Here is a 23608-nt window from a genome sequence, read left to right as displayed (position 1 = left end):
AGATATATCAGACATCAAAATTAGAATCTTCTATCCTACAAAGGATCATGAAGAGAGTAAAACAAAACCTCTCGTGGGAGAAAATAAAGACAACCCACAGAATGGGAGAAAACAGTTGTAAATCATACCTGATAAAGGACTGGGGGGGGGGGGGGGGTGTGTGTGTGTGTGTGTGTGTGTGTGTGTGTGTGTGTGTGTGTGTGTGTGTGTGTGTGTGTGTGTAGAGAGAGAACTGCTTATGCTTAAATAATTAAAAAATGGGCAAATGGTTTGAACAGACAGTTCTCCAAACAAGATAACACTGGGGGGGGGGGGGGGGGTGTGTGTGTGTGTGTGTGTGTGTGTGTGTGTGTGTGTGTGTGTGTGTGTGTGTGTGTGTGTGTGTAGAGAGAGAACTGCTTATGCTTAAATAATTAAAAAATGGGCAAATGGTTTGAACAGACAGTTCTCCAAACAAGATAACACAAATGTCTAATAAACACAATTTAAACCATCATGGAACATAAACCAAAATCATAGTGAAACACCACTTCATTCCCACAGTAATCAAAGTCAGACGGTAAGTGTTGATGAGGCTGTAGAGAAATTGTAATTCTAATACATTGTTGGTTGGAATGAAAAAGGAGCAGCAGCTCTGGCAGTTCCTGAAAAAGTAAAAAACAGAGTTACCCAGCAATTTCACTCCTAGGTATTACACAACCCAAAGAAAACATATATGGGGATTTTTGTAGCAATATAATTCATAACAGCCAAAACTATGTACAGGATTTTTATAGCAATATAAACAACCCCAATGCCATAAACTGATAACAGTTAAAAAAAATGTGGTATATATCCAAATAATGGAAACTTAGGACACGTGATTCTAGACTTAAAATTCCAACTACAGTACCATCAGAAGTAACTATTAGATTCATCAGAGTTCAGTACCAGAAACCTAATGACATAAATTTAACTAAATTGAAATAAAACAACACTCAACTATATTTTCAGGGACTACTATACAAAATTTATGGCATAAATGAAGTTTCAGAAATAGAAAAATCAAACAAATATTTCATTTACCTGTAGAAAGTATACTACTATCACAAAATGGAGGTCAGAAAACCAATGACTCTAAAAAACAACTGCGCAGGGATTCCTCTGAAGGAACATATCTGAAATTTTATATACCAGGTCTAAAATAGAAAGGAATAAAATACTAAATAATCATTACATTTCTTAAAAATTTTATTTATTTACTTTTTAGAGAGAGGGGGAGAGAGATAAAGAAAGGAAAAGAAACATCAGTGTGCAAAAGATATACATCAATTGGCTGCCTCTCGCACACCCCCAACCGGGAACCTGGCCCACAACCCCTGCATGTGCCCTGACTGGGAATCAAACCAGCGACCCTTAAGTTTGCAGGCCAGCGCTCAAATCCACTGAGCCACACCAACCAGGGCTCATTGCTTTCATTTTAAATAGACAGGCTATGGAATAGGCAAATATTCAATTAAGGTTAAAGGAAGAAATACTTTCTAAAAATTTGGCACTGACTGACCTATAGACAATGGCTGTAATTCTTCTATCCTCCCTCCTTCAAGTTCTTAATCTTTAACAGCTGTTTCTCCCATAAAGATCCTATGCAGACATTAATTTTTGTTAATGTCAGGATTTCTTAAATCAGGTAGTACAGCACAGGAAAAAACCATAGACAGGTTCTTGAGTCAGGTTTGGCTCAAGAACTGAGAAGTTCTAAGCCTCAAGTACATTATTATGGTAAGTCCCAATTTCCCCTTCTATATGTTATATAGTAGTTCTTAGATCTTTATTCCTTTTCCTTCCAGATTCTCAATCTAGTTACAGCATGGTTATTGGTCCATTATTAAAGTTATGTAAATATTGTGGTTATTTCTAGGGTAAGTAGTATGCTGTGATTATTTCAATACTGTGTAGTAAGGGTTCAACATACTTGTGTATTTCATATTTTGTACTAAAATTACTCAACAGTACATATTTGTTACAAGGCGTAAGATAGGGAGGTAAAAAAGCAGTCATTCATGCATCACTTAAAACATCTGAATGCTGCTGTAATACTTATAATTTTCTCCATGCTCTCCCCCCTCTTTACTATTTACATATTTTGACAAACCAGTAACCTAATCACAATTTAGTCGTCACCTTTACACAGCTACTTCTAGTAAGAGCTCAGTATGTTGGTGAGACACAGCAACCTTGAAAAAGTTTTCCTATTTACCAGAAAACATAAAAATTAATAAATTAACAAGCAAAACTGTAAAATACCCAGAAATAAGCCAAACAAGAAATATTCTAGCCCTGTTGGGCAGCTCAGTTGGTTAGAACATTGACCCAATAGTCCAAGGTTGTGGTTCGATTCCTGGTGAGGGCACATACAAGAATCAAACAATGAATGCATAAATGAGTGGAATAACAAATCTGTATCAATGTCAATATCTCTCTCATTCCCTCCCTCCCTCTCTCCAAAAAAATAAAAAAAGAAGTTTTTAAATATTCCGAAGACTCAAGAGAAGAAAATAATAAAATTTTACTGATATACAAATAATTAAATTAATCAAATAGAGAAGCATGTCATATTATTTGTTGACCACTGCATTTGCAGTACCTAAAACAATATCTGGCACTTTAATAGGCACTTGAATGGGATAATTCAATACAAAGATGTCAAGTTTACCAAATAACCTAAATATTTAATGGGACGGGACTCTCAATTAAAATCAACTCCCACAGATTTTTAATAGACCTTAATAAACTCACCTATTACATTAAAAAAAATAAAATCATAAGTGGGTAAAATATCAAGAGTATTATATTAACATGACCACAGGTATCTTTAAGTCATCCTTGTGTGATTATCAAGCACTCTAAGCACCTGTTGGGCAAACATTAATGATGTGAAACAGCTTGGAATATGTTTCACAAATGCGTAAATCTAGTTTAGGGATCTCCAAGTCAGCAGTTCTCAAAGTACGTCCCAAGACCTGTTCAGGGGGTCTAAACCAATTCAAAAGTCAAACCTATGGATTGGCCAAAAAGCCCCTTTCCCGTAAAATAAAAAACACACTTTTCATTTTCACCAATAACTTCACTGATCTGGGTATTTTGAGTATGTTGGCTGTCTCCCACATGGTATAATGTTGATTGTTCTCACTTAATGTCTCCATTTCCTCAATATCAACTTCAACTGGTCTACCCAACAATGGAGTATCATCCAGTGAGAAATCTCCAGCATGAAACTTTGCAAACCACTTTTGACATGCTTGATCAGTCACAGCACCTTCTCCGTACACTGCACAATGCTTTGTTTCAGTTGCGTTTTTACCTTTCTTGAAATAATAAAGTATAATATGCTGAAAATGCTGTATATTTTCTCCGATCTTCAATATTAAAATGGCTACACAAAAATTTACCAATTTGGTAAGTTTTTTAAAAATGCATGCTGATATAACAGCTGTCACAACACAATTTAACAAAAGTGTTCCAAATGAAGTTAACAGACAACTAAGTACTACTAGAGCCATCTTATGGGGGGTGGGGGTGGACAAATTTTTTTGGCCAACCCAATATTTTCAAAATAATACTAAGAGACTATTATTAGCCTTTTCCATTCTCATTCTCATGATCGTGGTATCTCCCCTGCCAGGTAAGTATCGTATCCATTCTCATTTTCTTCCAACTATACAGTGGAGTTTTCCAGAGGTGACATGATGTATGAGCCTGCTTACAAACAGAATGCACAAGCAGATGAGAATAAAGCTATATTCTTAGTAAGCCAGGCAGTAAAGAGGTTTGTAAAAATGTTTAATACCGCTCTTCAATTTAGAAAATAATGTAAAGATGTTATTTATTAATATGTAATGTTTTATTTTTACATTAACTTTAAGAATTTTTCCATTTAATTTGCAATACAGTAAGTATTGATAGATAACCCACATAGACAAAAACATTTTGGGTTCCTTAGTAATTTAAGAATTTACAGGCGTCCTAGGACCTGAGAACTGCTATTCTAACCTAACCACTGACACTCAGTTTCTCAGTTAAAACAATGCTTTGCCCACCTTATTGATCACTTGCAAGACTGGAATAAGTTTTGAAGGATAAGCAATGCACAACTGGTGGACAAGTATCATTAAAAGTAGCTGCATCAGCTCCCCGTAGAGATCACCAGTACAGAATAAGCTAACAGAAGTTTAACCACCTGTATTTTGTTGTTTTTCTCAAATCCTCACCTGAGGATATGTTTATTGATTTCAGAGAGAGAAAGGGGAGGGTATATTTATTCATTTCAGAAAGGGGGAGGAGGGAGAAGGGGAGAGACAGACAGGCATCGATGTGAGAGGCATGGATTGGTTGCCTCCCCTCTGTGCCCTGATGGAACCGAACCCACAAGCTAATTATGTGCTCTGACCAGAAATCCAACCTGCAACCTTTTGGTGTACAGGATGCTGCTCCAACCAACTGACTCACCCAGCCAGGGCTATCATCTACTTTCTTATTCATTTATGGCAAACTAAAAACTAGGACTTCTCTTCCTGCAACATATCGATTGCTTAACATATCCCTGTAGGAACCAGATAAGAGAACTCTCTAATTAAACATTTTTTTTTCTGATCTAAAGTATGCAGATAGAGGTTTTTTTGTTAATTCAAATATATACAAATGAGAAATAAATTCCTTTGTTGAGTTTGACTACTTGTTATCATACTTGGACCACTTCCTCTCTGAGCAGCTTTGGAGTGCCTACTACATTCACAGATCCTTCTGGAGAGGTTCCTTAAGCACAGCACCACTGTTTTCTACCCCAGGGGAGGGACCATGCTACCCTGACTGACCAGGATCACTCTCTGATACTAAGGCAATCATGTAAGGGTTAGGCAGCTGTCTCAGATAGCCAGAAATCCCAAGAAAGGAGAGAGTATGCCAGTAATGAGAGGAGCATTATCTATACCAGTTAAAAGCAAAGAGTAGTGGACTTACTACACTGGCTCACCACTTGTGTAGAGAACCACAGCAACAAATAATCCAACGCTGAAGAAACCCAAGAATTTACTGAATCATGAAAGGCCTTCTAGTTACTGAATAACATTGTGGGATAGGTGAAATAATTATCTTCCTTCACTCTACATTCTTTGGGAATGGAGGTGTATTAATCTCATTAATTAAGGTGGCATACCATATTCCTTATAACCTGAAAAATATAACTAGCAGATTTGGGGGTCAGGGAAAAAAAGGGGGGGGGGACCAGAATGAAGAATTGGAAGCTATTTGTGAAAAACTAGATAATCCAGGTCCTTTTTTCTTTACACACATCAGTAAGAAATATCCTTCATATTGTGCGAATGGGGACAGTAGGACGACATCTCTAGAGCATGCAAGTTCCTGTTAAGATAATGCTCCATTATGTAAACTGGTGATGGGGAAGATTATAGGAAAAAATGAAAATATTAGCTTTATATTTTGTATGAACTATAGACATTAAATCCTATCCCTCGTCTCACCAAGAATTTCCCCAAATGACAAAGGTCAGGAAAGCTTGCTAAACAATCTACTCAAAATCTCATTTTCAGATTACACAAGTAGGAAAAAAATTCTAGAACTTAACTATTTAAACAAGGTTCAGTCACTGGTATAACAAAACAAATGCTATCCGAATAAAATTAGATACTCAGACTAAATAAAAGCTTTTTTTTTTTTTCTAAAATATTTATTTTTAGAGGGGAAGGGAGGGAGAAAGAAAGAGAGAGAAGAGAAACATTGACTGGCTGCCCCTCTCACATGCCCAGAACAGGAACTGAATGGGCAACCTAGGCATGTGCCCTGACTAGGAATCAAACTGCAACAAAATCTAATTATAAATGAACATAGTATGGCTAAAAAGCTAAATTAAGGATTAATTACATATAAGAATTGAAACAGTCAAGTAATTTATGTTCTTTCCAAGAACTGAATAGCAGCTCAGAGTCTTATCTTATTAATGAACAGCTGCTCATTTCTCACCCAATTCTACTTGGCTAGAAATATGCTCTACTTAGGAAAGCTTGGAAGGGAAGGGGAGGGAGGATGAACATAAAATCTTGAAAATGGAGATCTTTTATACAAGAGAGTAAAACCAGGTAATATGTCACTGTACACAAACAAGGACATTAATCCTAAAATAGGACTTCTCCTTCCAGACCTTCTTCCCAGGGTGTTTTTGTTCCTTTTACAAATATTCAAAATACCCTTGAAGAAAGTACAGGAATACCTTGGAGATATTTTGGGTTTGGTTCCAGACCACCACAATAAAGCAAGTATCAAAATAAAGCAAGTCATACAAATTTTTGTTTCCAAGTGCAAAAGTTATGTTTAGACAGTGGTCTATTCATCATGCAACAGCATTATGTCTAAAAAACAAAATGAACATACTTTAATTAAAAAATACATTATTCCTAAAGATATCATCTACTGAGCCTTTAGCAAGTGGTAATCTCTTTGCTGGAGGATCATGCCTTCAATTTGTTAAAAAAAAAAAACTATCTAAAGTGCAATAAAATGAGGTACACCTTTACTACTTAAATATACAAAAGGTCAAACTAACAAAGCAGTGAAACTTCCCTCCCCCACCCTAAAATATCCTATGTTTCTGAAAGGCAAAGTAAAAAGGCCCAGCAGTTCTGGTCAAACGGGACCCTCTGCAAAACCCTAGGATTTCTTACACAATAAAATTTGAGTGGCACTCAAGCAAGTCCATGAAGCATTAAAAAACAGGGTATGGGAAAACTTTTTCAATTATGTTGTCACCACTTCCCCTTCAAGATGAGCAAAAAAAAAAAAAAAAAGATTACAGGTTAGTCTGAGCAAGGATTTAAAAAAAAAAAAAAAAAAAGTAGCATTCCTTCTACACACTTCCAAACCAATCTTTTAACAGGCTCCAGTGTTTGCAATTTAAACTTTACATCACCCATGAAAATCTTTATGAATCAATAACAGACACACTTTCCTCTAAAAATCACTGACAATAAATCTCTCCTCTGAGTATTTTTTCCATTGTGAGACTGGAAAGTAAAAACTGTTAAGTAAAATAACAACATATACCTGTACTTTTTAACCTAAGGAACAGATTTCTGTCATCCTGAACCAAACAAGCCAATTGTTTAAAAAAAAAAAAAAAAAATTTTTTTAATGAGAATCAGTGAAAATAGGAAATTGACTAATACTTGATAATATTTAAGAAATAATTGTTACCATTCCTTAGACTTGATGGAGGCATTGTGGTGTGTTTTATGTTGTTTCTATTCTTTTTCCCTCAAGTATTATCTTTCAGATACACCTGAAGAATTTACAAATTAAAGGATCCTGAGAGTTGCTTTAAAATATCCAACAGGTGGATGAGACAGGATTAGTCATACAATAACAACGGCTGAAGCGGGTTAATTAGTACATGAAGCTTCTTATACACATCTATTTTTGTGTACATTTAAAGGAAAAGGTATCCTGCATATCAAAAGTTGAGAAATTTTATTCCCACTAAATCATCCAGAATTCTACTTAGTTTTTTTTTTTTTAATTTATCTGGTTTAACTAACAATTAAAGTTTTATTCTTCAAACCAATTAACTTCCTTCCCCCAGTGGACCTGTAACTGAAATACAAGACTCACCTTGGTATCTTTCAATTCCACTCATCAGCTAGATGAGTGCCAGGTCAGGAAACAATCTAGGATTCCAACTTACAAGTAATAATATTATTTTAACTTCCAGACTACATATCTGTGTTTAATCAGAATGATGAACTCTCTCCGATTGTTTTGTTGCTTTAATCTACTCTCCCCCGAGTATTTGAACTAAGTTTGGTGAGCGGTATACAAAGATGAAAAGTAGATGTCGTTCACTCTTTCAATGAGAAGAGGAGAAGACTCAGTCGAATGTGACACAGAAAAGTTACCAAAATCCCGAGGTATGTAACTCGACACACACCTCTACATGCTCTCCTCGCAAAAGCCTCTGAAGTGATGGGAAAGGAGTGACCCCGATTGGTTTGTTTCATCTCCTCCTCCTTTCTTAGGGGAGGTGCTAGAGAGCAAAGAAATCACCAAAAGACTGGCCAGATGAAGGAAAACGAAAAGCATGGAATCTGGACAATCAGCCCTTCATAATTGGGAACTGGGCCCAAATTAGATGGAATTAAAAAGGAGTTGTGTTAAACATCTCCAACGTACATGAGAAGCTCAAAGTGGAAAAAACCTGGCCGTAGGTACAGCTGATTCGAACTCCCTCCTCTCTCCAAGTATTCACAGGTACAAAGGCATAAAGAGAACTCTTCCTTACCCTCGCCTATACTTGCGCCTCAAAACCCCTACTCTCCGGCCCACGTCAGGCCCTCCAAAATGACTGCCCCACTTCTCAGGCCGGAGACCCCTGTTTTTCTTGGCCGGGCGAGGAGTAGCGGTGGGACTGAGCCTTGGCTGGGAAAACCCTCCCGCCGCTGAGGCCCTCCGCGCCTGCCCGGCAATGGGGTCCCGGACGCGCGGCACCCACTCAGGGCCCACGTCCGGTGCCCTGAGAGGCTGGCCTCAAGCCTCGACCGTGGGTCCAACCCCGCGTCTGCGGGACCAACTCAACCCCGATCCGCCCCGGCCGCCGCCGACCAGACCCAGCCACTGGCTTACCTCTCTTCACTTTTGTTTTTCTGCTTCTTCCCCATGGCGTGATAGCGGCGCTCGCGGTTCCAACCCCTCTAGTATATCTCTCACAGATCCACTATCCCCGTCCGACTTTGGTCTCCGATCGGCTCCCTTTCCCTCCGCGCGGCCGCCTCTCGCACCGGGATCTCCACAGACCCGCGCACTGGGACCGGGCACATATGGTGTAAGCTCTCAGCGCGCAAGCGCATCGGCCCGCCGCCTCAGCGTCGAGACGCAGAGCGCGGCTCATCGAGAGCTGCCTTCGACTAGAGCGTCTCCACATCACCCGCCCGCCAGACGGAAGTACGAGCGCCCCCTTCCCTCGGTCGTCCGCCGTGCACCGAGAACTGAGCGATTTCCAGGTTCTAAAACCTGAAGGCCGACAATGAGGCTGAAAATTCTCTACATTGGCCTCTCCCGCGGTGGAACGCAGCTTTAGAGGATTGGAGCTCGGTCAGAAGTAGACCTTTGCCTGGGCTTCCCCACCACCTTTGTATTCTCAGCTGCCCGAAGTTCAGTAAAGAACCACAATGAACCAAAGTTAAGCGCTCTGGTTGTTCGCAACGAAGATAAATCCAGGACAAAATTGGGTGTCTCAGTAACGTCCAGGAATTAGGAAGTACGTACATTCACTGAAAAATAAAAATAAAACAAGGGCATACCCAGCAAGTCCCCAAAATAGGTCTTAATGTTTCCAAGAACGAGCTCTAAAAATTTGTATTAGTAAAGTCACGGGGAACCAGATGGTGAAAATCTGCCATATCCGAATCTGAACGGTGGTATTACGGGCGTTAACTAAATAAAAACTAATGCTGTATGTTACAAGTCAACTCTTTTTTTAAAGAAAAGGTTCAAGAGGATGGAAACGAAGTCAGAGTGTCACTCACTCCTGGGCATGATCGTAGCTCTCTCATTTCTGATGGCATATCGTGTACTGAAGCTTAGACCCTAAGCAAGTTGGACAACTCCTGCTGAGCGCTAAGAAACCACAACTTCCAGCATACTTTGCTCCCGCGCCCTCTAGGAGGTTTAAACCCCCGAACCGGAAACCCGGTTCCGGGCCCCAGTCGGGGAGGTGCACGCGTATAGGCTCTCGCGGCACGCACGCACGGCATCCTCCCTGCCCAAATCCTTGGGCGTCGCAGGCTATAAAGCGTAAGGGCGTCAGCCAATCTGGATGCGGAAGTGACCGCCGGTTCGTAGCCATTAGCAGCTGCTGCGAAACTGAAGCCCGAGTGGACTGTTCTTCTGGAGCCGCTGGGCCGTCACTTCTCAGGTATCAGCCAGAGCTCAGGTGAGGCAGAGATGGTGTGAAAAACTCGGCCACCGAGTCCCGGCATTAACATCCGGCAACGTCCGGCCAGGGCGGTGCAGGGGCGCGGCCCAGGTGCCAGTGTCAGTGGCGCCGAGGCGGCTTTGGAGCATGCGCCCCGGAAGGCGATTAAGTTGGGGCCACCTGAACTGTGCCCTCTCCTATCCTCGGGGGCTTAAGGAGTGACTGGATACTTTTGGGAAGGTATTGTTCACAATTAAGGAGGAGGCCTCTTGGTTTTTTGGGCGGGTGTACGTAGGAAGATCAAGGAAGTGGTTAGGTAATTTGAAAAGAAGTCCTTTCCCACCGTTCCAGTTGAACTGAACAATGGAAGAATCGCAGTTATCACGCCCTGGCCGGCGTGGCTCAGTTGGTTGGAGCGCCCTCCTATACACCACAAAGCTGGGGGCTCCGTTCCCGGTCAGGGCACATACCTTAGTTGAAGGTTCAATCCCTGATGGGAACGCGTATGGGAGACAACCAGTTGATGTTTCTCTCTTACACGATGTTTCTCTTTCTCTCTAAAATCAATGAATTTAAAAAAAAAAAATTAAGAGAAAAATGAGCCCCACCGGTGTAGCTCTGTTGGTTGGAGCGTCGCCTGTGGACCAAGAGGTCGCGGTTTGATTCCGGTCAGGGCACATACCCAGGTTTCAGGTTCGATCCCCGGTTGGGGCGCATGCAAGAAGGCAACCAGTCATCCCTCAATCTCCCAACAATCTAATTCTCTTTCTCTCTCTGTCTCTCCCTCTGTCTCCCCCCGCTCCCCCTTCTCCCTTATCCCCTTTCCTTTCTCTAAAAAGCTGTTGGGGGGGGGGGGGTCCTTGATGAGTTTTCAAAAGAGAGAGAAAAGTTAACATCATCACTAAACATTCACTTTTTCCCTTTTGAATGCTGTGAACACCACCACCTGCCCCCGGAGCAGCTCTTGTTAATCACTTCTCCAAATTATCCTAGCATCAAATTCTAAGCTCATCCTATAAAACTCCAGGCATAAGTATCGCTATGCCCCAGTAAAAGGAGGTTCTGACATGAAAGTCAGGGTTTAATATCCAGTTTTCTGCTTCATCCAGCCTCTAGTGAGGGTCACAATCTTACTGACATTTTTCTTGGGAGAGAGGGAGTGTGAATTTCCTTTACTGTATTTGAAATATAGCTCCTTTAAAATTTTAGCATTTATGAGGAACTTAAAATTTGTTCAGTCAAAGTTAAATATTTTTTGAGCATCTGCTGTGCCCCAGGCATTGCTAGCTCTAGACATAGCAAAGGTGAATGGAAGTGTGTATTTTCCTTTGAAGAAGAAGGAATCAGAAATGAAGTTTTCAGGAAAGCTATGTCTGTACAGCTCAACAGGTATAGAGGATCTATGTGGGCCGCACTATGTCAGAAGCTAGTGGATAAGTTCACAGTTTATTCAGATTTTTAAATGTGCTTTGTTGTATTTGCAAATGTATCAATTAGTTGAGATGCAATAGTCTCCTGTTTTGACAGGCAAATTATAAATCATATTTCTGTAGTAATAACCCAGGAGTACACATAAAAATTGCCATCTAATTATATAAACCCTTATCTTACATAGAGTGATAGAAAAAATCAGTTCTTGATATTTAGAGTGCTATATTGTTTTATGTCAGCATTAAGAACACTGAGTGTCGGTAAATCAATACCAATATCAGTCTTGGGGCCTCATAGATTATGTTAGGTAATGGGAGAACAGGAATGGAAACTAAAGTTTAGGGAAAACCAGGCACTTTTCTTTTCATAAATTATAATCGGCTCTTTTAGGAGTTAAAGAAATGGAAGTCATTTAGGTAAAGACCATAAAAAATGTACCTTTTGCTCAACTCTGCTCTGTGTTGAAGCAAAGTTTGGTATGTGTATGTATGTCTAAAGCCTCACAACAGTTAAATGTTTCCATCGTTTGGTCATTTCTGCTTTGCTTCCCTTTTCCTGTGGTAAAGAACACTGATTGTAGGAGTATCACAAGGTATAACTCCAACTACTGTAACTCCCAACTTATTTCTCTCTGGTCTGTTGGTTTTGAAGACTTAGCTTTGCTTTGGTATACTGAAACACATAAATCAGAACCACCTAAACTTTGCTCTAATTAGTTTTTCGGTGCTGTGACTAGAACCATTGACAATTAAGTTTTAAAACACTTAAATAAAAATTCTTAAGCCTAAACTTGAAGTGCTTGGTTGTGAGAAGAACATGTCTTTTGTGTTCTGAAGAACATAATGTGTGGACTTGCTAAATTCTAGCACTTGCTAGAATTTTTGAAAATGAGAGAAACTTTACTTACTGTTCACACTTTAAGATTGTATTCATTTATTTTTAGAGAAAGGGGAAGGGAGAGAGAAAGAGAAGGAGAGAAACATCAATCGGTTGTCTCTTGTATACACCCCGACCAGGGATGGAACCCACAACCCAGGCATGTGTCCTGACCAGTAATCGAACTGGCGACGTTTCACCTTTTAGGACGATACCCAACCAACTGAGCCACACAGGCCAGCCTTTTTTTTTTTTTTTTTAACTTTGTAAACCTTCTACCCACCAGTAAGGCTGAACTGTGAAGAATGGAAGCTAATGCTTCTGTTGACATGTTTTCAAAAGTCCTGGAAAATCAGTTGCTTCAGGCTACCAAACTAGTGGAAGAACATTTGGATGCTGAAATTCAGAAACTGGATCAGATTGACGAGGATGAATTGGAACATCTCAAAGAAAAGAGACTTGAGGCACTAAGGAAAGCTCAACAACAGAAACAAGTAAGCCCTCTGCCCTGCTTTCTGAAATTGCTTTAACAGTATGCGCCTAACAAATATACACATATGACAGTAGTTAAATTGCAGTCCTCATTTTTAAGGGTTTTGACCTCCAAGTACCTATCATTAAAAATTTGGGTGGAAAAAAATTAGTTTTAAAGACACATTCAAACTTATCTTGTTTAATATATTAATCCACAGTCAAGTAAAAGAAACATTCCCAAGATCATTTTCTAAGCTCAAATTTTCGTGGTTGAAGTGAACTACAGAAAGTACTGGCAGCAGCGGGAATTGGTGGTTTCCCTTTCAGGTGGTAGGGAAGCCTGTCATAAGCTAGCTGTGCTTAAAGCAAATGAGATAAGATTTAAGCTAATTGCTAATGTGCAAGTGAAAAAAATAGTTGTCATAACTAGGATATTTTTGTAGAAGTCTGAATCTACCTGATTTGCAGTGAGGAACATTTATCAGTGTCTTAAATGTAGTTGTCAGCAGTTAAAAACAATAGTCCCAAGTATTTATAATTAAAAATAAGTTGAAACAAGCAGCCTTTAGGGCCTTTTTTAATTTTTAAAATGCAAATCGATTTAAAATGAATTTGCCATGGAGTAACTCAAAGGATTTTATTAGAGTTTTCACTGCATTTTAATATATCTTTTTTGTTAAAGTGTTTTTCTAAGGAAGTAGGCAAGAAGCCTTAAAGGTTTTTAAAGCTGTTCTCTTTGAAAGAGTAGTATAGATTGTATAATAATTTTGATTTGCTGATCCACGAAGGCATTGGGGAAACCAATACACACAGTGACATAAGCACTTAATGTTAATCAGTATTCCTCAGTCAACCAAGCACCCCCCTACTGTTAATGGCAGCTAGAGATGTGGGACTTAGGTAGGGAGCAGAAGGACAAGGTGAGAAATAGGAGGAGGCCCCAAGTGGCTTGGGCTGTAACCCCTAACTGAGAACCAGGGGCTGTCCATTTGTCAGTGTAGGGTAGGCTCAGGCTGCACTGTCATTTGTTCCCATCCAGCTTGATCCCATTCTGCACATACCTGTGGAACACATGCTCTGTGAAAGGAACTGTACTTAAGAGCACAGTGGGTATTGAGCGTCTTGGGAGTTGCCAGGCATTGGTGGAGGTTCGGAGTGGGCTTGCCTCTAAGAAACAGGTTCAGGTCTTCAGCCTCTTGGTTAACACATGAGAATAAGTAACGAAGAGAAAGGTAGCTGTTTAAAAAACAAAAATATTGGGTGTTTTTTTTTGACCAATACAAAAGTTTATTTAACAAAAGTTTAATGTGAAACTGTACAGGACTTGATTTTTATAATTAAAATAGGAGATATAAAGAGCAGTTGATTTCTCTGGTGGACACAGCCATTCTTTATACTCGTTCCAATGCTTCTAACATGATGATACTATTGCCTCGTATTACCACCATTCCAATATTGTTCTGTTGTTCACTAGTTGCCATCTCCACACATTCATCTATCACAAGATTCATAAAGGGATCAAATTCCCGCAATATTCCTTGGACATGCCTGCCACCATTTAATTTCAATGACAGCTTCTTGTCCATAAATTTTTTTAACTCGGGAGGGTGAGCTTTGCTCATGGTGTCTACGCAGCGAGCTCCAAGATACCTCCAAACCAAAAATACTGGTTTTTAAGTACACCTGTCATTGACAAGTGAAGAAACGAATCAAGAAATGTCACGTTATTAAGGAATTGTTATTTGAGAGTTTAAACTGTTAATAGCACCTTTACCAGAGAAATGTCACATAAGGAGATGTCTGGGATTCTGTGAGTTTCAGCTCAGTGCAAGCCAATGTGAAATGGATACCAAAGCTACTGTGTCTGGGCTGTGTTGGCTTAAGTACAGAGGAGGAGAGGGGGTGGTGTTTCAGGCCCTTTCTAGTTGGGCCTTGCAGAAGGCTGCATTCACACCTCTGCCACATTTTAAAAGAACATGGAGGAATTAGACTGTATTCAGAGGAAAAGCAGAAGAGTAAGATGTCTACATATCGTTTTATACGAGAAAGAGTCAAAAGGAAACGGAAATTTTAGTGTGGAGAAGGAAGGACAAGATGAAATGCAATATTTGAAGGGGTAACATGAGAGAAAGATTAGAACTTTTTTCTAATCTTAGGTCCAAGCTGGGTTCCACAGACCAAAGTTAGGGATATTGTACTTCAGTGTGAGAAGACCTTTCTAAAAATTAGAGAGTACGCATGCAAATGTGGTTTAAGCACATGTGTCAGATACTGTTTTACTTACTTTCATGTCGATTGTCTTGTTTTCACAACTACTCAATGAGATAAATGCTTCATGATCTCTACAGATGAGGAAATTGGGACTCAGAAAAAAAAGTATTAGAATTCATAGCCTAATAAGTAGTAGAACAATTATTCAAGCCCATGCCTCTACCTGCAAGCCCAGTACCCCTTTTTATTAAAGCTAGCAGCCTGAAAAATGAAACAGGTTTCCAGTTGTGGTGAAAAGCTTTCCACAGGAAACGTTCAAGAGGCTGAAAGGTCTGTCAGGCGTGGTTGATTAGAATTGACATATTGGTTTGGGAAGTCGGATTACATGACTTGTGAGACCTGGCCACTGTGTGAGTTGACAACTTTTTCTTGTAGGATACTACTAATTGGTGGCCAGTATAGAAGAGGTACCTGCCTCTCTGAGGTAGTCATGAAGAGTAAGCAGGCCCCCTGAACTTCAGCACTGCAGTAACTCTCCTCTCCCACCCTGTCCCCAAAGACTGACTTTATCTCATGAACATTATTTATGAAAGCTTTTTAGTAATCTGAATCAGGTGCTTCTGATTTTAGTAGTGTGAGTGCAGAGAAATTAAATGGGTTTTACATTCTAAGTCTCTTGGGTCTATACATTTTTATTTTCAGAGTTCTAAGAAGACATATATATTCTAAGTTACCAAGACAGATAACTGTCTAAAATATGAGCCATGCTATAGAGGTAGCCACTACCCAAAGACTGTTTTTGCACTGACACTAGAAACATAGGAAAATAAATCTTTCTCTATAGATAAAATCGACTTCATTACGCAGAACAGGGTTGGACAAAAGTAGGTTTACAGTTGTTCATATGGAAAATAATACACTAATTAATTAATACAAGAATAAACTGTTCACATACTCACAACTGTGAACCTCCATTTGTCCCACCCTGTGTGATATTGATTTGGACACAGACTGTAAACTGATTCTGAAAGAGATACTGCAACTGTATAATATTTCCCTTTCAAATCAGGAATGGCTTGCAAAAGGACATGGGGAATACAGAGAAATCCCTAGTGAAAGAGACTTTTTTCAAGAAGTCAAGGAGAGTAAAAAAGTCGTTTGCCATTTCTACAGAGACTCCACATTCAGGTAACTTTGTTTCCTTCAGTGACTTTTTTTTTAAATATAGAGAGGTCTTTGAATAGAAGTATACTGACAGAGAAATTAAGAAAAATAAAAGGAACTACTTCCTATGTTGCTTCTTTGTACTAGAAGTCTGTACATTAAAGTTAAGCAATAGTTATTTTAAAGATCAACTTAAAAACCAGTGACATACAAAAGGATAAATGAACAGTATTGAAATTCAAGAATATTTCTATATAAATGGCTGTTTTCTGAATTATATTCATACTAACTTTAAAAACATCTTAGAAATATACACTTAAAGTTTTTAGTCAATGCAACAAGAATTGTTTCTACTTTTTTTTCTTTCCCCACTATTATGATGTAGCCATACGGAGACAATGGCTTGGCGGAGCCTTTCACCAGGAGCATAGTTGGAACTTCCAGGCTTGGCTGGAAGGAGAAGAAAGTGATCTCAATCCAACCTAAGTCTGCAAACCTCTCTATGGAAGCAGATCCCTTATAAAATGAAAATACCCCCAGAAGCAGTTACATATCTTAAGCCAGTGAATTCAAGTCTTTTTTCTTTAAGCACCAAAATTTGATTAGTTGCCAACATTTAAAAATCTAGAAATATTTTATTTTTTAGAAATTTAAATTTCAGAATGTTAATAAAAATCAGCAGACGATTATAACTGACCTAGATTCAGTATGAAGTAATTTGCTGATGCTGAGTGGGGCTGCCTTCCTTAAACCATCATATGGTCCAGGTTGTGTCTTCATTGTTCACAGTCGTATTAGCCTTGCCGCCTTCTCTCATTTCCATAACTTGTCTGGCCCCCAATCTTAGGTTCACCACCCAACAAGTTGGTTGTTAGTTAAAACCTTTCATGGATTGATTGGCCAAGGCTTACTGACTAAAAAAGTAAAAGTGGGAAAAATATTGAAATGATGAAATCTCTTCTAAGGGAAAGTGGGAAAAGGGATTAGGAGGGTAACAAGTATCAAGGAAACCCTCGACTGTTGTTGCACACTCTCATCTTGCATTGGCACACATATTCCTTAAGTTGCCAACCTCTGATATATATGATGAGGTGATATGTTGATGTCAGTCTGTGAGATTGATATATGTTTGTTTGCTTATTTATTAGATGTCTTCACCCACTAGCTTGTTAGTTTTGTAGAAGGTATAAAATTTGCATGTATTGTGGCCCGCTGTGCTTTGGGTTCCTAGCCCTAGAGCAGCAATGACTGACACAGTAGGTGCTCAGTAAATATTTTGATGACTATATAAACAGTGCATCACCAGGAGTACTAACCTTCAAACAAAACTGAAAAATCAATATTTAAATCATTAATTTTTATGTATATATATTTAAAAATCCAAGTTCCTAGCACATAGTAGACTGTATACTTCTTGTTTAAGATCCTGGAACATTCACAGTGACCCTTTTGATGTAAGTAGGTATATGCTCTGTGTGGAAACCAAGACTTGGAGAGATTGACTCACCTAATGTCATGCAGTTACTAAATGATAAGAGGTTTTAAGCCTAATTCTATATTGTTAAAAAAATGGATTAATTACACAGCCTTATTTTTAAAATAAGTTCTAGCTTTTTCAGGGACAGTGTCTTCAGATATTCAGAGTGGTCCAGCATTTGACATATCGTTGGAGGCTGTTCCACAATACAGCCTCTAATAACACTAGGCTGTCCTGAACATCTGGTAAAAGTGTTTACTTTTATACCAAGAAGGTTGAGGAAGCACCAAAATCTGCGTGCGGCATGTGCCTAGGCCGACTTCACAGAGTTTGTGCTGTGAGACCTTAAAGTTCTAATGACGTTGTCTAGACTGAAAAAAACATGTCAGTGTCAGCAGGGCCTGTGGTGAATCCATGTTTGCTAAATGTGTCCATGACAGGATCAAGCATGCTTTTCTTATTGAGGAGCAGAAAATCATCGTGAAAGTATAGTAGGTACAAGCACAGAGCCAGAAAACTAAATTTAAAAATGAAGCTTTTTTGAGTAATAAAAACAAAAGGCAAAAATAAATAAAATAAATTCCATATTACTCCAGTAAAACCATGGAGTCGAGTTATATATGAATGTTCAAGAGCATATTTCATACAGCGGTTCATTTATCATTTCTTTTGAACTTCATTCAAACACCATTTAATAATTTGGTCTTTCCTACAGTTTTCACAGAATTCTCATTGCTGCACTTAAGGGCTATATATAAAAAAATACATTTATGGGAAAAGTGATGAGGCATTAAATTTATAAGAAAGTCCCTGGACCCAAACCTAATTCAGGAAAAATGACAAACAAGGAGCGCCCCAAAAGCCTAGCCATCCAAAGCAGTGGTTCTCAACATTATTGGGCATGAGCATCACCTGTGTGTTTCCCAGGGAATTTTTTTTTATTCATGTTATTTTGAAAGTTGGATGTAATGAGTGCCAACAGTTAAGAACTGTTGCTCAAAAAGATTATTCTAATAGTCTGTTTCAGAAACACTAGAGGATTGACCAGTTTAAATACATTCTTCTATAAAGAAATTGTCACTTCCATTTTCATTAAGATGCCTTAATGAAAGTTACTTCTAGTATTATTCATTTTGTAAAACAATGACTGTATTTACAGCCCTTAACCTTAATATGCTTCTTGCTGACAGAGTTGCACAGCTAGAAGAGTTCTCTCAGTCACACCAATCACTCTTTCCTAATGACTTCCAAATGTGACACCATATGTACATTGTTCTAAGAAGTCCCTTCTAAGTTCTATCAGGTCAGATTTGTCACCGTTCAGGCTCCCTGTATGAGATACCAGGAAACATGCATTAGAGAAATGAGGATTTTTTTTGTTCTTACCATGAACATGACGACAGTGTAGAGCACTTAATGATTTAAGGCATATATGGAATATTCTGTTTTTTATAAATTTCAGAACAAATCTGACTTTCTAAAATACTAGATTGTTTTTCTACTTCTCACAGGCAGCTAATCTATGAGATGGAAATGCGGTCATCTGATACAAGGACCAGTTGGCTACCAAATTATGAGACTCAAACAAAATAAACTATAAAATTACATGTACCTTAGCTCTCCCCAAGAGCTGCCACAGGTGACCTGAAAATGGTTCGCTATTCACTTGACCCAAAAAACCCCACAAAATCATGCATATCAAGAAGTCAAATCTTGGTGTTTACTTTTAAGAACACTCACGAAACTGCCCAGGCCAAGAAGTATGCATATTCAAAAAGCCATGGAGTATCTGAAGGATGTCACCTTGCAGAAGCAATGTGTGTCATTTGTCATTACAACAGTGGAGTTGGTAGGTGTTCCCAGGCCAAACAGTGAGGCTAGATTTAGATTTGGTCAGTGGCTGAAAGAGTGCTAAATTTTTTCCTGTGCATGCTTAAGAATACAGACAGTAATGCTGAACTTAAGGGTTTAGATGTAGATTCTCTGGTCATTGAGCACAAAGCTCCCAAGGCACGGGGTAGAAAGAACTTACAGTGCACATGGGTGGGTTAACCCACACACAAGCCCTCCCTGCCACATTTAGATGATCCATAATGAAAAAGCAGATTGTTCCTAAACCAGAAGAGGCAGTTTCACAGAAGGAAGAGATATCCCAGAAGAAACTGAAAAATCAATAACTTATGGCCCAGGAATAAATTCAGCATAAAATAAATAAGATGTACTTTAATAATATTTATTTTTAAAAAGAGAAGCTGTTGTTTTAGCTTTGATTTTCTATATTTGTTGTTTACAGGTGTAAAATATTAGACAGACATTTGGTGATACTGTCCAAGAAACATCTGGAGACCAAATTTTTGAAGCTGAATGTGGAAAAAGCACCTTTCCTTTGTGAGAGACTGAGGATCAAAGTCATTCCCACACTAGCACTGGTAAAAGATGGAAAAACACAAGATTACATCGTTGGATTTACTGACCTAGGAAATACAGATGACTTCACCACAGAAACATTAGAATGGAGGCTTGGTTGTTCTGATATTCTTAATTACAGGTAACTTTTAACAAAACAATAGACTTATTTTTCACATTCTCCGATATTTTTAGGGAAGATACTTTTTTGTAACATTTATTTTATAGAACTAAGATCTTTTGTCTGAGATGTAGAAAAACTGGCAAGGGAAGAGCATAGTATTTCTTAAATTGTGCATTATGAGCATGATCTCACAGCAGAAATCAGAGTTATGGGTAAAAGTGAGTTTTGGAGTACACCTAGCTGTAAAAGTTTTCCACCTAACAGATCCTCTTGAATCTAATTTTGTAGAATCTGGAAACCCAAAATGACGGCCCCAGAATTGACTCTTCCCTGATTTAAACTGGATTGCTCAAAATGATAATGACTTACTTTAAAAACATTAGTTTTTTTAATGTGTGTTCCTGTCTTCATTTGTAGAGTCAGATAAAATGTACAGAATCTCATTTCTATGCTTAGCTAAAATTACTATGGGGAAGAGTCTCAGTTTGAAAACTATCTAAATTCCATCTTTCATTTTCATTCATCTCTTTGTCCATTTTTCCAGACAAATAACTTATCTAATTCCACAAATTAGAGCATATCATCTTGTCCTTTTTGCCTGTTCTTTATTTGCAAGAATAATTGGTAAAACTGTACAGTCGTCATTCCACAGACATAGTGCATTTCAATAAATAGAAGATTCTCTTATTTTTTCCTCTGAATCTCCTACATGGGTCTAAAAGATTTCTACATCGTAGAAATTGATTTTGGAATTTTAGGTTTTATTTTCTTGATAGTAAATGAAATATTAATATTTATTAAATTATTTTGAAATGATTTCAAACTTTAAACAAGTTGGAAATAATACAAAGAATGCTCATATACCCTTCACCCATGTTTCCTAATTTTAAACATTTAATATTTTCTTTATCTTAAATTTTTTTCAGAACCATTTGAGTGGAAATTGTAAATGTACTGTACCTTTACTCCTAAATGTCTTTGTGTGTATTTCCTAAAAACAAGGACATTTTCTTATATAACCACAGTATTAAAACAGGAAATTTATGTAATTTACAGACAATATTCAAATTTTGTCATTGTCACAGTAATGCCCTCTGTGTCAAAAAAAAATACATTGCATATAGTTAATGAGTCTTTAGTTTCCATTATTCTATAATAGTCTGTTACCCTTCCTTTGTTTTTCAATACTTTGACATTTTTGAAGAGCACATGCTAGTTATTTTACAGAGCATCCTCCAACTTGGATTTGTCTAATGTTTCAAGTTTAGATTCATATTATACACTTTTTCAAAGGTATATTATGGAAGTGATGTATTCTTCCTTCTTAGGTAGTGCACCATACCAAGAGGCATGTGATGGTGCGTCTCATTTCTGGTAGGAATAATAGATCTGGTTAATCAGTTGTCTACAAGGCTAAAGGGTGACTTAAGGAACAACGTAATATCTCACATTAATTTATTTGTATTAGAATGAGCTGTAGATTATTTTATTCAGGGGGTTATCATCTTGCCATTATTATTTACTTTGAACTTCAAATTGCCTCAGGTTTAGCCAGTGAGAGCCCCTTTCATACTGGCCTCTATAGCCTTTGGTCATATCTCCATAATTGAGCACTTTCCTTCTGGTACAAATGAGATGTTTTAGGGATGCTCATGTACTCTCTGTAGAACTGGCTATTTCTCCAAAGAGCCGTGGTTCCTTTCAGTGGCAAATGATACTTCAAAACCAAGATCTAAGTGCTAGGTATATTTTTGAAAGAAGAAATGATCATATTTCATTTCTTTCTCAGGCATCATTGAAAAGTTTCACACCAATTCCAGTTAATGATAATGAATTCCATGAGTTTTAATGATGTCTGTAGAAATCTAAACATCAAAAGATGTTAAGCAGACTCAAGTCATAACAGGCTGAAAAATACAGCACATTTTTCTGTGTCATTTCCACGTGAAAAGAATCTAACACAGGTTCAGCATAACTGAAATTTTTATTTCTTTGCTTTTCAGTCAAATTCTTTTGGCATCCTGTGAAATGTTAATCAATAATTAATGATAAAAGAGAAAATAAAACCTTAATTCAAAACATTTAATAGTAAAAAGTAAGGTTTACCACTGTTAACTATTAGTATGAATAATATATTGAATACCTCTTCCTTGACGCCAAGATTTTAGAGAAAATTTCACTCTATTCTGTATGTTACAGTGAGGGAAAAAGATTTTTCTGAAATTTAGTATACCAGTGGTACTAAATCGTAAAGAATAAATGCTTTTTAAATTTTCTTTATTTTTAGTGGAAATTTAATGGAGCCACCATTTCAGAGCCAAAAGAAATTTGGAACAAACTTCACAAAGCTGGAAAAGAAAACTATCCGAGGAAAAAAATATGATTCAGATTCTGATGATGATTAGACAGCAGTTAGAATTTGTTGTAAATTGTCTTTATTTCTGCTTACTTTAGAATTCAATGTGTTTTCTAAATTCTGTTGATTTTGATACATTGGTCATCTAATGTTCATATTCTAGTTTTATACAGTTGCATCAAATTGAAAGACATCTTTAATATTTTCTGTGTGGAGCTCATATTTAAGTTGTGGAAAACTGATGAGGTCTTAAATTATCTGGGTAGGATCTGGATTCTCTTATTTTTGTGATTGATTTTATTACTGAGTTGGAAACAAATTCAGTGAACTATTACAGGACTACTTCTCATGCATTATTTACTTTATACCACAGGTCAAGTAACATTTACTAGTGCAACACACTGCACTTCTAAATGATAAACACTCTTCACTTCTGTAATATATTTACATAACTATTAAAGAACTGCTTATTTATTCTGTGTGTTGTATGTTGATATTGAATCAGCTGATGGCAGAAGAAAGCTTTTTAAGGCTGAGAGCATATTGCTTATTTAAAGGGTCCTGATTGCTTGCACTTTAAGGAATGCATTTTTTTTTAAATGAGGACGCACTTTTGGAATGGTAGTAGATCTACAGACTTATTGAAACAACCATAACTTGTAAATATTAATTTTTTTAAAGTCTCTCAAGTTGTCATAAAAGCATAAAGCAAACAAAAACATTTATTCAAGAAAATACTAAATCTTGGTAAGAATTGTGAGTCTCTGGTATTTAAGCCTTGACACCACATCCTTCCTCCCACTAGCTCCCAATCTCAGCCTACAGTTTCTCCCTAGGGGAAGCAGACTGCTCACATTTCTCTTCCACGATCAGTCCCCACCTGCAGCACAGACTTACCCTACGAATGGCAGACCAAGAATACCATTTCCTAATCACTATAGCCCCAGTTTACTCATAACCCCATTGAGATTAACAATTGACTTACTCATAAGCTGGGGTAATAGTGATTAGAATGGAGGTTCCATACAAAGAGGCAAGCAGAGAAGACCAGGGACTACCACTCACTACTCAACATGTAAGACCACAGGTATCACTGCTAGAAAAGCCAGCTATTCTCCCCACCCCTAGCTA

The 23608-nt window shown here is 38.0% G+C and overlaps 2 protein-coding genes and 2 pseudogenes across 6 annotated transcripts in view; 2 read left to right on the top strand and 2 right to left on the bottom strand.

The window, feature by feature from the left end:
- The window catches only part of EIF5B (eukaryotic translation initiation factor 5B), an 81171-nt gene extending 72272 nt beyond the window's left edge, over positions 1-8899 (bottom strand). For both annotated transcript variants that reach the window (XM_090281785.1, XM_090281786.1), the window contains exon 1: positions 8668-8899. In XM_090281785.1, the coding sequence (XP_090137911.1) occupies positions 8668-8702 (35 nt within the window). In that variant the 5' untranslated portion in view covers positions 8703-8899. The remainder of the gene's footprint in view (positions 1-8667) is intronic.
- Positions 8900-9813: 914 nt separating this feature from the next.
- Positions 9814-22951, top strand: TXNDC9 (thioredoxin domain containing 9). Of its 4 annotated transcripts, none has more exons than XM_090281790.1 (5): positions 9814-9958; positions 12556-12759; positions 16020-16138; positions 19885-20139; positions 22409-22951. In XM_090281790.1, the coding sequence occupies exons 2-5, from the start codon at positions 12571-12573 to the stop codon at positions 22524-22526; spliced, it is 681 nt and encodes a 226-aa protein (XP_090137916.1). In that variant the 5' UTR covers positions 9814-9958; positions 12556-12570; the 3' UTR covers positions 22527-22951. The 4 variants fall into 4 exon arrangements, with proteins under 4 accessions (XP_090137916.1, XP_090137914.1, XP_090137915.1 ...); XM_090281788.1 differs by having other exon boundaries at positions 12552-12759; XM_090281789.1 differs by having other exon boundaries at positions 9814-9976.
- Positions 14104-14381, bottom strand: LOC150006526 (small nuclear ribonucleoprotein G pseudogene; annotated as a pseudogene).
- Positions 17359-18161, top strand: LOC150006525 (large ribosomal subunit protein eL34 pseudogene; annotated as a pseudogene).
- Positions 22952-23608: the final 657 nt, after the last annotated feature.

The sequence above is a fragment of the Furipterus horrens genome, unplaced genomic scaffold (assembly GCF_987537825.1).
Source record: "Furipterus horrens unplaced genomic scaffold, mFurHor1.1.pri manual_scaffold_6, whole genome shotgun sequence".
NCBI classification, from domain to species: domain Eukaryota; kingdom Metazoa; phylum Chordata; class Mammalia; order Chiroptera; family Furipteridae; genus Furipterus; species Furipterus horrens.
This window is presented reverse-complemented; position numbering and strand designations above follow the sequence as displayed.